Source organism: Scatophagus argus, chromosome 9 (assembly GCF_020382885.2).
Source record: "Scatophagus argus isolate fScaArg1 chromosome 9, fScaArg1.pri, whole genome shotgun sequence".
Taxonomy (NCBI): domain Eukaryota; kingdom Metazoa; phylum Chordata; class Actinopteri; family Scatophagidae; genus Scatophagus; species Scatophagus argus.
The window spans coordinates 5,136,305-5,150,834 of NC_058501.1; the positions used below are offsets into that span (position 1 = coordinate 5,136,305).

A 14,530-nucleotide genomic window follows, 5' to 3' on the forward strand; every position below is an offset into this window, starting at 1 on the left:
TAAAGTTGCTGCTGTTACTTGCGTGGGCTGTGATAATGTGCACAGAATAATGGCAGCCCTGCCGAGATCCCAGTAAATTAGAAATGTTTTTGCAGCCCGGTTCTCTGCAGGACAATAATTGCCAGGGAAAAAAAAATAGTAAATCTGTCCCCCAATGTCTTGGTCTTCTGAGGAAACAAAATGTCCAACTAGAGTGGGTTATATGGACACATGTGAGTCAGTGAGTGTGACAGACGGAGCCCACCATCAGTTATCAAAGCCAAAACTGTACCAGCCAGATACTGACTGATGTATGTGTACATACTGATGTATGTTTTTCGCATCATATCTTCCAGACATTTTCTCTTGTACATCTGGCTTTTAATAACCATCTAACTTCCACGCAGTCACTGTTTCACTCCATTTATTTCAGTACACTGGACATCACCTTGCCGGAGATAGGCAATCCATCACAGTGAACACCTTTATAAAGTTTTGTTATCACTGTGCATTATTAAAAAGAGAGTAGATCCTTTTAAAAATACTTGACGGTGCATTCAAGGATTCTGTAATTTCAAAGTATGCTACTGGTAGTACCAAATTTACAAGTTATGTTGTCAGGAAATCAAACCTGGAACAATGAGTTGACTATTTTTGCATGAAACAGGTTTCTGCTGAGCACCCAGACAATATTGCAAATTAAAGGCCATATTTTTCACATAATAGATAATCTAAGTTTAAGTTATATTTTTATACCGCATGAATTGAAGTACATCATTCTTATTTTCTTCAGAGAATATTAGAGAATAATGTTAAGCACTGTATACGCATGGTAAGAACACCCCTCTCTCATGAAAGTATACAGAAGTACACATAATGATGTTTTTCTTTTGGTTTTATACATATGTTGTGGAAGATGCCTTGATGAATAGAAGTGTCTTGGAATCTGGAGTGGGATGCAGCATATGTTTGGCATGACCAGATATAAAAACTACCAACCTACCTGTAGCAGACTGGTTAAAACATCTAAAACCACTGGTCTGATCCTTTAATATTTGACGGCAATGAACACAAAATAAGTACATTGAAGGCTCAGTGGAATTTGATTTTTTCTTCCTAAATGCACATGAAAACAAAACCAGAGATGGATGTCAAACATATATAACACCTCTCTGAATGTTGTTTCAGAAGGTGTTTTGATGTTTGGTTTCAGCATCACTGTATTTCTCCTTTGGGTGCTAGGTGTGTTTATTGCATTGCAGTGTTTGATAGGCTTTAGCTTATCACCCAGAGGAGTGGCCCAGACCACCAGAACCAGAGATCAAAGAGCTGCATAAAGCCCCATAAAGCCTGACTACCTCCGCCAAACTGATAACAACATAGGCTGCTGTTTCCCTTCGTCTTTATATTCCAATTACTAGCACCAAGGCAGAGTGGAAACTAAAAGGTTATCAGGAACCAACATGAGAGAAGTGATTCTGAAGCAGCCAGAGAGGAGAGAAACTCACTTTGATAGTCTTCAGAAGAATTTCGACGTAGGGTTGCAGCTAAAAAACAACACGAGGTCAGACTCATCACCTGAAATGTCTTCCACAAGGTTTAAGTTACCTGTTTTCTAACTTTTCCTAAGTAAGTGTGTTTACCCTCTGCAGAGTTCTCCATGCTGTCCTTCGGCATCTGCTCCACATTCTCCTTTTCCTCCTTTCCTTGTTGCATAGTGTCTGTTTTTGAGACATCTGTCCCCTCATTGGCATCCCCCTGTGGACTGGCTGAGACTGAGGTGGTACCTGTGGCACCAGGGGAGGCTGAGCTTTGGGACCCTGGGCGAGAGGTGTTGCTGCTGGGACCCTGGGCTTGGCTAGTGCTGCTGCTGGTAGTGGGTGTGCTTGGTGGCTTCTCTACACTGTGCTGCTTGGATCCCATGGGGGACTGGCTATCATTTTCTGTGGCAGTGTCTTGTGGATTGTCCTCTGGTTTTGCCGTGGCAGGGTCCTCAGTCTGGCCGACTGAGCCACGGGCACTGCCTGGGGCCTGAGAGCCAGCAGTGGTGGCATCCACCTGGGTGACGGTTAGCACAGACTCTGTGGAAGTGCCAGAGGACTTGTCCAGACGGAGGTCCTCATTAGACGCTTGTTCCTCCTCCCGAATAGGGGACAGCTCAGGCTCGGTAAAGACGTCTTCGGAGACGGAGCCCTCCGTGCTGCGCGGGGCCGTGCTACCGCTGTCGCTGGCCCCAGGCTCCCTCAGGCGCTGCTCTGGGTCCTTCTGCTGGGAGGGATGTCTCTCGGTCGGAAGAGGCTCCAGGTCACTGGAAACATGAAAGAACAGCAATAAGACACATGCAACTTTATTAATAATAAAGTAATATAGCATGTAGAGTTTGTGGCATTTAGAGCATGTTGGTGTACTGAGTGTGTATTCCTTATAGGGCCATGAAAGGTCAGTTTAATTGTTATGGCTGGTACAGCTCAGCCTGTAAAAGCAATAGCGCGATGTCCTGTGTGTCTCTAGAGGAGCGGTCTATAGTCTGAGAAAATTAACCTGATCTCAGCGTGGGCTTGAGACTTCATATCCTTTACAGAAAAACCTGCAATACAAACTGGAGCCAAGGAGTTTAAAAGATGTGGGAGTTTATCAGGCATAGAAGCTCTAATGAGATACATTATTTAGTTATATTATGGGAAAAGCAGAGCTTAAACTATGGACCAAAAAGTGCTATGCCTGCAGCACAATCCTAATAATCCCAACTGCACAAGACCAGGCATGAAAAACACCTGCACGGACAGAACTGATGTTCCCATATGCATAATACTACCAAACCCACTTATTTGGATGACACTATCAAGAGTGATGGAATATCCCTAGTACCATGGCTGAATTTCTTTTTATGTTCAACAATTATGACATTACAAAGGAGCAAATTAGCATTGCATGCAAATAATATAATAACTTTCCATATCTTGTTCTTTAAAACCTCTAATGATGTTGCATGCAAACAGACAAAACATTTGTATGTAACCAGCACACTCTCTCTACAGAATCACATTCTGCAGGCACTTGTTTCTCAGCTGTATGTTCAGACAGAGAGTGGTCAGCAGACAAGAGAGAGAGAGAGAGAGAGAGAGAGAGAGAGAGAGAGAGAGAGAGAGAGAGAGAGAGAGAGAGAGAGAGAGTAGAGACATAGACAATGGCCCACAGCTGAGAAAACAGCTGGGCCTGACATAAAAACCAGTCATTTGCCAACACAATGACTTGCTCCATGGGCAACACTCAACCAGCTAAATACAGCGCTGCTCAGACCATGTTACCACCACAAAAAAGAGAACAAAATGACTCTGCAGGGTTCCTAAAACTACACAATATTTGTCCTTGCATAAATTAGTCTTCAATAACACAAAAACAATCTAAGAAAAAAAAAAAACTCAGACAAATATGTGGGAGGAAATACCAGTGAATCCTCTGAAGTGGCTGCTTCCTACTGCGTAAAGAGTTGAACAATCAGTACGTAGGAGGGTGAAGGCATATTTCATTAACCCTGTTCTAATTGCTATTTCCTTTTTATTTTGGCATATGAGGGAAAAGGATTACGCTGTCGGTTGGTTGCTGATGCAGTGTGACCATGGGTGCAACAGAGAATGACATTGATTATAGTGAGGTTGCTGCATTTCTGTAAGGGTGAAAGTGGGAGAAGGACATGTGGAATGTAATTGTCAAGTAAAGTTTAAGTGTGATAATAACAATGTATGTAGGAGTAAATCAGAGCTGGAGGTCAGCGTTGGTGTTTATGACTGCATATACTTTAAATAATTACTTGTGCAGTCATCAGAGAAGTGTTTTCCACACATACTCCAGTCAGACTGCCTACAACAAAGTGTATGTCAGCGTTTGGCCTTACTCTGGCACAGCCTCTCTGATCTTGGGGTCAGTGATCTCCTTGTAGATGGCAGCAGACTGCAAATCCTCCAGAGGGCACATGATGCCGTACTCCTCGCACCCATGGGCTTGAACCAGGGGGTCCATTCGATGAGGGTCGAACATGATGTTGTTAGGTGTCACCAGCAATACCCCGCTGACCGCACCCTGAATCAACACGAAAAAAGAGAGGGATGGGTGAGGAACAATGCCATCCATGAGAACTTTCAGTATATAAAAGAAGCAACTTAGTATGTTCATCTACCACCAGAACATAATCAAAAGCACTTCTGCCACATAAGCAACTGAAGGCCAAACCCATTTGAGACCACAAATGTCCTAAATCAAGTACAAGTTATTGACTGCCAGCACTGACCACTTCAATGGTTTCATTTGGTACCTGGGAGTGAATCAGCAGCAGTTCAATACCACGGATCATGGAAAGCAGGACAGCTTTGCCTGGACGCACACACATCTAGATGGAGGTCTGTGTGTATTTCAGGACATCCTGGGAGCTGGCTGCTATCCTGCCTGTCCTAAATTCTGAGCAGTACACAACTTTCCCAGTCTTTGTGGTCCCTGTCCCAACTGGTTTGAAATGTGTTGCAGATCAATAAGGACGTAAGGATCAATGGATGTGTATTTTCTACTGTATTTTACCTTGCCATCAGTGATGTACTTGCAGTTGATCTTGAGAAACTTCTCTGTAAGGGCCTCTTCCTCCTCGGAGGTGGATGACACCACTCTGGACTGGCGCAGGGCAGGGAACACTGGAGGGTGAATGCCTTCTGGTCTGGGGGGGCCATCAGAGTCCTGGCGGTGGTTTGGGTGGGGATGTAGACAATGGTATTACAAGGAGAAGGTAGGAAATACAAACCATTTGTTAGTTGAGTCACTATTACTTTTTTGATTATCATCTGTTCCTGCCAATGGACCTGTTTGTCCTTCGTCACTATGAACACAGCAGGGTACATTTTATAGTTAGAAATGATGCAAAATTAAATAATAAATCCAAACCTAACAGAATCAAAACTGTAAATGCCGTGTTCCACTTTATCCTGATGCCTACGCACAGATATTTATATGAATGCATCATGACTAAATCTCTAAATAGCTTTCAACCAAACAGGCAAAATAATAAGCACCGTGTAACTGACATAGCTTGGTTCACTTGGTAATACATGGTGCAACTAATTTGTGTCTCATTTCATCAAACTAATGCCTTCAAGTCTCTAGATGTATTATCTATTAATAAACATATTTTCTGCACAGCGGGACAATCAGGTTAAAAGAAATCTAGACAAGCCAAATGAATGTGCTTCCTGTATGCCTGAGCTTCACACAGCCAATTAGGTGAAAAACATTCATACGACACTGAAGCTTTAATTATTGCATTTAGTTGATGCCTAGTTACTTTTATTTTGGCTCAACACTGAGTGTGGGGGTGACGGAGGGCAAGACTGAGACACAGTTTTAAATAAGGAAGGCTGATTCAGACATGTGCAAAGACTCCAATTCAAAACCCTGGTTCTCTTCATTAACACCATTAACAGTTATGTTGTTTATTCATAAACTTATTACAATATATTTTAAAACTGGAATATTTCATATTCAATCTTCTCAATATTCCAATGAATATTCAAATAATTTCAATATAATCAACAATTTCAGTCAATTCATCAACGTATTTGTAGTTTCTCCATGTCTCCTAATGGCTGTCTTTTATCTCTCTGTGGTCAGTTCTCATTGTTCAGGGGTTGGGCTGGGCTCCTTACTTCCAGTGAAGGAGAATCTTAATGCTTCAGCATACTAAGACATTTTGGACAATGCTATGATTCCAACTTTGTGGAACAGTTTGGGGAAGGCCCTTTTCTATTCCAGCATGACTGTGTCCCAGTGCACAAAGCAGACGTGGCTGGATGAGTTTGGTGTGGAAGAACTTGACTGGCCCGCACAGAACCCTGACCTCAACCTCACAAAACACCTGAACTGGAAAGGTGATTGTGAGCCAGGCCTTTTGGTCCAACATCTGTGCCTGACCTCACTATTGGTCTACTGCATGAATGGCCAAAAAAATCCCACAGCAACTCCAAGAAGAATGGAAGCTGTTAAAGTTGCAAAGCGGTCTATGTATTTAGAATGCAATGTTATTAAGGTTCCTATCGCTATGGTCCAATACCTTTGTCTTTATAGTGTAAATTAAGTCTCAACTTGTTACTTAATTACAAGTTGATGCATACTCTTGATAAGGCAATTATTAACGCTTCTTCATCTACTCGATGGTAACTCAGCAATCTGCTACAGATGGTGCGTCTGCTGGGCTGGAAACACAAAGTGGGGTGTGTTTCTATAGTGGCCTCTTGTCTGAGCCATGAAGAGAGAAAGTCTGTCTGAAAAACTGTTCCCAGGGACAACTGTCTGACTGGGAGACATTCTGGAGGACACAGCTGACCGAGTGATGCTCTGCATGATGGACCATCTGTGACAATCAGATTGAATGGAAAGATGACAAAGAGAGAAATATTGATGAGAAAGACAAAAAGGGAGCAGAAATTGCACAAGACGCAATTAAAAAAAAAGAAAAGCAGTGCAAAGCTGCTGAGGAGAAATAAAAAGACACAGAGATAAACAGAGCCAAAGGAAATGAACAAGTGATTGGAGTGAGCACAAAGAACAAAAGGGAAAAGGAGGACAGAAAGAGAGAGTATGTGGGAGTTATTGTAGAGGGGAATTTTGACTGGGAGGGTTTCAAAAGCCAAAGGAGAAGTGAAGTGAAGAGAAGAGCAGTGAAGAGCTTAGAGAAGAGTGCCCGAGCCAATAACAACTGTCTGCTGTCCTTCTGGCACCCACCCCCACACCTCGCCCTCTCCGCATCCCAGCGTAGTCGACCAACAGCCTGCAGCTACTGACCCGCACTGAGACAAGCAGCCCAGACATTGGCAGCCAGGGAAGGCTGAGGAGGCTGGGCCAATCTGTTACAGCCAAAACAAGTCTCTCTGAATGAGGAGAAAAGAAGGGGACAGAAAAATCTAAAATAAAAACGAGAGTGATCGCCGCTTAAAGTAAGTTTCAAGAACATCCTTGAAACAGAAAAGGATCCCTGACCTGTGAGAACATCTACTGTCGATGAGTTTCAGAGGCCCGTACCAGCTGTTAACGATAAGGACTGTGTGTAGGAACATGTCTGTTTAAGCCCCGCTTGTCATCTACTTAAACTGAACACACCTCACCTACACAGCGGCACTTAACGGTTCTGCTTCCCAGTGAGTCACTTCCCAGTGAGTCATTCGGGCTGCTCTTCCTGCTCCAATGTTAAATTTGAAAAGAAGAGAAATCTTTTGCACCAAAAAAAAAAAAAGAAAAGAAAAAAAAAGTTCAACACTCACTAGAACACACGTGGGACACACTGTCCACACACTGTGCAGCACACACCTGGGCTGAAATCAGCAGCTGCAGAAGCCAAAACATGTCCTCCCTCATAGAAATGCAAAACAAACACTGTCTTCCCTTTCCCTCTCATTAAATCTGGCACATCTGAGAAATGGGTGTTATGTGTTGGTAACAAAATAACACCCATCACACGTCCCACACAGAAACAGGGCTGGGAAGACACACTTCTTGTCCCTCAGCTGACAGCTCATAAGGCAACACACGACGACAGGTTATGATTTCTTTTGGTATGATGCTAAATGTTGACTTGTAAAAATAAAAAAACTGTTGCAATTGTGTTATGTTTGTACATTATTTTGCTGTGTGGGATGATAACTGGCTGAAAACAGTAAATACAGAGAAAAGAGTAAACAACAATGAGATTAACTTGGTCTGTTTAATTGGCTGCTAATGGTGACATATTGTCAAAAAAGCTGACAATCTGTCCTTTTATTCATTTTTCAATGTGAAATTGTAGTTTTGCAAAACAGACCTTGGCTCACCATCTCATCAGTTTGTTTTCACCGGGTAATCACCCATGCACAGGATATGATGGATGATGATGACTGCGATATAAATTCTTTATTTCCACCCTTGCTTTGATTTGTTCTCTTTAGACAGAACTTGCACAGTCATGCCACATGAGCGAATCATCACTTGATCCAAAAATCCAATCATCTCACAGAGATCAGGCTGCCAGCTCATCTCTCTTCCCTGTGGCTCCTCCCTGACTACCTGTGCTGCTCACTACTTCCTGCTAGATGCTGCTATTGGCTGCTATCTCCCTCCATCTACTCCAGCTGATTAGATCTTTGTTAAGTGCCAAAGATATTCCGGATATCAGTCGGGTTTGTCAACCTTACAACTGTTGGTTCATTAAACTCTAGGCTGAGTTTCTAACGTGCTCCTTGTTTTGTGAATTATAGCCCTGATACTGAATTTCAAGTTTTTCATCAAGAAAGTTCTTAGATTTATTCACTTCCCTATACTTCTGAGTACAGATGAATCTGACTTGACAACATTTTTTTCATATTTTCTACGGATATCGTAGCAACATTAATAATGTGAAGTTGTTTAACCAGTTTAATCATGTGGTAAAAATCATGACATTCCTAGCAGCAGCAGGGCTTGACGGATGTGTATGTTGGACTGATTGGTCTAGCACCAGCAGGTATTAGATCGATCAGCATGAAATGTGCTATAGACATACATGCCTACTACTTGGGATGAATTGTAATCACTTTGGTGAACTTTTGATTTAAGATCAAACATCTACAAAACCAGTCACGTTCCCATTAGCCTCATGTGTACTTTGTGTCATGCACTATTTAGCAAATGTTAGCATGCTAACACAATAAACTAAAACGATGAACTTGGCAAGCAATATACCTACTTAGTATCAGTATGTCTGCATTGCTATTGGCAAGCGAACTTAAGCATTAAACATTGTGCCTTAGAGCTGTTGGCATACTACTGTACTATTTTGTATTCCAGAAGAAAGGTAGCATGTTCCAAATACATAGTATGCCGAAAACACCAGGATATCTCACTGCATTCAGCTGCATTTTGCAGCATTTTCTGGTTATTCTGATCCACAATGCTTTCCACAGCAAAAAAACACATCGCAACTGAGAAAGCAGTGAGAAGTGTATAATTAATGCATTTATATACGGAGAGTGATGGATGCATAAGCAAGACATCAAAGCTCAAGGTGCAATGTTATGACAATGTAGCAAGTCAAAATTATATGAATACGGCATGCAGTAGTAGTATAGTAGTAGCAGTAATTTGGAAGTCTTATTCAAAAAAATGACATAGCGCAAGGTTTCTACATTTATCCCAACATTTGATCAAAAATCTAGTTCAAATCCTAGACACAAGTGAGGTAAACGTGTTTCAGTTACATATACCCAATCTGATCTAATAACTGCACAAGTCTTTTTGATAAATACTGTAGCACCTTTTGTCGTAACTGCATTCTGAATGATCTGGCCATTTTCCATGCTCCTGCCCGAGGATTTTCACTTTTCACATTTTTTTTCCACAGCGACACTTACTGTATTGTAAGTCACAGGATATGTGCTAAATACCTCTTTATTTCTCAGCTGTTAAGTGGCTTACAGACAAAGAGAAGTACAGGAAGATCATGATGGTACTATATATGCCAAACAATATGAAAATGACAAGGCTTCCAAAACCTCAAAGAGTGTGTTCTCTGAGACAATCAGATATTTTGACTCTATTTGGTACAGTGGTATATACAGAGCTGACAGATCAATATACCTCTAGGCTGGGGAAGTTAAGGCAGCATCACCCTGCCCCAGCTACCTCATCACCTTCAAGTGAATATTGCTTTTCCAGGCTGCTATTGCAGTTCTAAAATACTTTAATATACGACCACTGTTTGTCCTGCACTGGCCTCCCCAGCATTCAATATTTTCTCAGCTGATGCTGGAATGTGGTACCGTCTCTTTACTATGTCCCACATTAACTTTCACCTTCATACACAGTTTTTGTTTAAACAGCTAAACAGCACAGGTAATGTAATTTAAGGCAACAGACAGAAGAAAAGGTAAAAGAGTTAGCCCAACCTCACTGAGAGACTCTATATTGAAGAAAACTTTATTTATTTGGCCTTATTATTGACCTTATATGAGGTGAGCCAAGACTTTTCAGTGTCCTGACGTGACCAGATTCCAGTCAAGAGTCTTGGAAACTGGATTTTTTGAGGGTGAGTGACATCAAAGGGAAAGAAAGAGCACAGTGCAGCATAGTGGACTGGCTGCTGTACTAAAATCCAAAGATGAAAGAGCTGCTGCTCTGGCCTCAGACTGTGGGGGGAGAGGAGAGCAAAGGAAGGAGGAAGGTGGGATGGAGGAGTACTCAAATGTACGTACAGGAGGAGGAAAGCTGGGATGAGTGTGGGGGGGTGGATATGGCCTGACGGGGCAAACAGGAGCTCATCACTGAGGGTTTTGGTGGAGGTGGAAGGACTAAGGCATTGTTGCAATCTATTGTATAGGAAGCTGTGAGGAGGATGACACTGATGGTGGGGACAGGGAGTGGGTCTAACAGAGCTAGGTAGCTGTGGTGGGGCTTCACAAATCAATATTCTTTTAGTTTCCAACCAATATTTCTCTCAGTGAAAAGCAGAAGAGAAAAAAATCTAGACAGAGGCTGTGGCTCCTGTGAAATATGTCTTCTATCCAGGTCACAGGGTGGTAGTGACAGAGGGAGAGATACGTGGTTGACATGCTGTAGTAAATGCTGTAGACAACGCAAAGCAAAAAGGTTTCCTACACATTTCTTTAAAAACAAAGCAAAATTCCTTTTATATGTTATGTATACTACTTGCATGTGTCTCTATGTAATAATAAAGACTTCAGAAAGGACATCTGCAGGTGCCACCAGGCTATGACCTTGACAGAGACACATGGTGCAATCAAAAATCAATCCACAGCTCCACCTTGTGGGCATGGATGTGTTCTGCAACAGGGAGCACACAATGAATTGGGATTCATCAAATGACAGTAGCCAGCGCAAGTCCTCAAGTACAGTCTGTACTGTTATTCATATCACATTTAAAATTCCAACTCATGCTGAGCAGACACACCGATGAGCTGATATACTGAATATGTCATGGTAAACAAAAAAAACAAGACCTGTCTAAATGTAATAATCACAAGACTTTCACTAAAACACAGTAGGCTCAGTAATTGAGTGGGATTATCACAAAAAGACATATATGGAAGCAGATATATAGGTAAGCTAAACTAGTTCTACTTCCTCCACTACTAATTTTAGATCACGCCTCAGTGGAAGAGGAAGGAAGGAAGGAGGGAGGCAAAAGAGGTGCCAGAAGAGGAAGAGACAGAGAAGGTCACAGTGGTAGCTGTGCGTGTCTGTGTGCATGTCTGTGTGTGTGTTTGTGTGTGTGTGTCAGCAGGAGCAGCAGGAAGGTCTGGATAGGACTAAGAGGATGTGCCTGCCCACACAGATGACCAGAGAGCAAGTATGCCAGCGAGCCGGTGGCTGCCAAATAATCCAATGACGGCAAGACCGCCAACCAGAAAGTCAGCCAGCTACCCATACATGCGCGCAGACATGCACGCAGTCATCCAGCCAACGATCCATGCTTGCAAGATGTGTTGCTTTTTGCTGCCAATACCAGCAGGCCAAAAGGCAGAAAGCTATCATAAAGACACTTCAGAGTTGCCTCAGCTGACTTTTAGCTCTATTATAGAGACACTCAACAACATAGTTGGATAGTGAAAAACTTTTGTGTTGCTAACTGAAGCACAGGTAGTGTCATTTAACAACTGTATCAATGTAAATGATGAATTTTTACGGTAAATGCTGTATAGGCTTTTGATTTGACAATTTGGAAAATGAACAGTAATAGGTAGGTAGTAGGTAACTGGTGGATGCACTAAGACTGTTAACTGGCCTTGGGGAGTTGTCAATGTAGAGTAGCGAGTTAACCTAATGTGCATGTATTTGGTATTGTGGGAGGAAGCCGGAGTAGCCAGAGAAAACCCACACAGGCACACAGGGAGAACATGCAAACTCCACACAGAAGGACCCAGACCGGTATTCAAACCTGGAACCCTCCTGCTATGAGGCGACAGTGCCAAGCACTACACCAGTGGTTACTGTTTTTCTCTTTGCTAAATGCATTGTAAAGGCATATATCATTTTTCTTTCAATTTATTTTGCCAGCTCGGACACTCTTCACTATATTACTATCTGGGTTCATCATATTCTGTATTCTGTTGTGCTTGCTTTATCAAATAGAAAACTGTCAAAGTCTCAACAGACACATTATATACACGTATGATTTCACTTTAGATTTAAATGAATAGCCACATAAAGTATCTGCTAGTAATATTCTGCAGTGAAAAATCTCTGATGTGTAATGGCTTTGATTATTTGTCAGGCTATTTGAACATCTAATGGGCTTTTTAGACATCTGGTGCTGGATCTGACTCTTTTTATATCTCAAGGTAAAAGAAGAGCATCTGAAAGTAGTTTCTCTTCAGAGCACTTGTCTTTAGCAGGGTTACACTATCTATTTACTGCTTGCATTGGTATAACTGTACTCCTCCCAGAACCATTTATCTGGATAACATCCTCAATGAGATGTGCGTGCAGAGCACCAAAACAGGCTTGTAATTAAAAGATGCTGAGGATTCTGGAGAAAAAAATAAAAATAAAAGAAGCTGTGTGAGTTATTAAGGTCTTTCATGTGGTTTAAAAACCAAACAGCACCTGGATGCTGCTTGCTTCTGCAAGACTACAAAATGACACACACACAGGAAGAGAGAGAGAGAGAGAGAGAGAGAGAGAGAAAGGACAGTGCAGGCAGACACACACAAACATTCAGAGTTGACAGATACAGACGCACACTTTCACACTCAGACAGATAAACACACACACAAAACGCCTCCACAAACACATACAGAGTTGGCACATCGGATGAGGTAATGTTCCCTCCCTTCTGCCTTCCAAGCACACTTCCTCTGCTTGGAATAATTGCTGCCTGGCTGCTTGTCTGGGAGAGTGAGCTGCTCCGTTCATTAGTTGCTTTAAATATCAGACACGGCATCACTTTTAAAGGCTTAATTTCTCTGCAGTCACAGCCCCTCTCTCTCATCCTCAGCTCATCGAGAGCTGCAGAATATGCTCCTGTTCTCGCAGCAGGCATGACCTAAATAGATAAGTAGTAAATGAACGGGCCCCTTTCTTTTGGCAACCATGGAGAAATTAACGGACAGAGATGAGAGCAGACGAAAGGGGAACGCTTGTGCTGTGAGGGTGTCTGAACTTGAGTGGAGCCATAGTGACAGTGATTGTGATGGAGACAGCAGTATCCATGTTCTTTCAAAAGCAACAAAACAAGACGTACGTTTCCATGGAGACCAGCAAACAGTCATATTTCTTAAGGGACTACTGGGCTTCCTGTGGTGCTTAGTGATTGGCTTATTTAGATGCTACAGACACAATACCTGAGGGAGATGGCTCATACTGCTGGTCTTAAAACAGTTGGGAAGACAGGATGTGTTCGGCTGACTGGACCAGACATGATGTCACTTCAGACACAAACAACATGCCTCTAATATCCAGCTTGTCTCCATTTCTTATGGGACACTGGTGAAGCTGAGAGGAATGCCGAGGACAAATGTGATGTCACGTAAATTTGGCCATTTATCAAAGTAGGATTAAACTCCACAGCAAAAGCACAAGATGACACCAGAATTAAAGGGAAATTGCACAGATTTTGCTTAGAACCATACACTGTTTACAGGCACCAAAACACGCTGGATATGTAATCAATTAACCATTTGGAGGTGCTGGCAAACACATCATTGACAACAATATATAAATGTCATGTACTATTTGAACAGACATTTTGCACGGCCATTATGTGATACAGTATAGTGTACGTCACTAAACATCAAATGCACCTGTTACTTGGTTTTGTTTTTGTTTGTTAGAAAGTTGGTCGGAGGGTTATCTTGGAGAATGGGTAGGGTGTAAGACGGTCCTTCAGTTCACTCAAATAACCGGTTGAATCTTTTCCACAGAGAAGGTGTTTTTAGGCTTTTTGACCATCTTTTGCATTTCCTCCTCAAGATTGCCAATCCAGTCCATCATGGCATCCCATCTTGTCACCCAAGTTTTGTCCTGCAGAGTATGGAGGAGACTGGATCTCTCCTCCTGCCACTGCAGCTGTTCATTCTCCAGCTCATTCTGTGTCTGGGTCATTGCAGCCATCAGTTGGTTGTCATCTTTGGTCACCAGAGGCAAACACATTTTTTTCTTTGAGGCTCACTTGTTGTCTCTGAAGAGCTTTCTCAAGCTCCTGAAGTTTACAGGGAGCTTCAGCTTCAGTGGTCTTCTTCTCCACCTCATCACACCCCTCACCCTGTGCTTTCTCTAACTGGCCCAACAGATCTACTAAAGCCTTGTTCTCCATCTTGACATTGGTGGTCTGTTCTGTCTCTCTGGTAATGAACTGCTGAACCTGGAGCTCAGGGACATGAATCATGACCTGCTCCGGTGAATTCTCAATGCCATCACAGACCTTCACCTCACCAGCTTAATCTGATTTGGCAAGAGCACGCTGGGGAGTGTGGTGGCACATTGCTGTCCAGCACTTTTTGCGCTGAAAAGGGTTCCTTTGGAAATTACTGGCCTGACAAGCCTGCTG

The 14,530-nt window shown here is 42.5% G+C and overlaps 1 protein-coding gene across 8 annotated transcripts in view; it reads right to left on the minus strand.

The window, feature by feature from the left end:
- oxr1a (oxidation resistance 1a) overlaps positions 1-14,530 on the minus strand; it is a 149,259-nt gene that overhangs the window by 14,408 nt on the left and 120,321 nt on the right. For 7 of the 8 annotated variants that reach the window (XM_046399720.1, XM_046399719.1, XM_046399716.1 and 4 more), the window contains 4 exons: positions 4,552-4,704; positions 3,875-4,059; positions 1,623-2,287; positions 1,488-1,526 (listed from right to left, as the gene is read on the minus strand). In XM_046399720.1, the coding sequence (XP_046255676.1) occupies positions 1,488-1,526; positions 1,623-2,287; positions 3,875-4,059; positions 4,552-4,704 (1,042 nt within the window). The remainder of the gene's footprint in view (positions 1-1,487; positions 1,527-1,622; positions 2,288-3,874; positions 4,060-4,551; positions 4,705-14,530) is intronic. The other variant, XM_046399717.1, reaches the window with a different exon arrangement.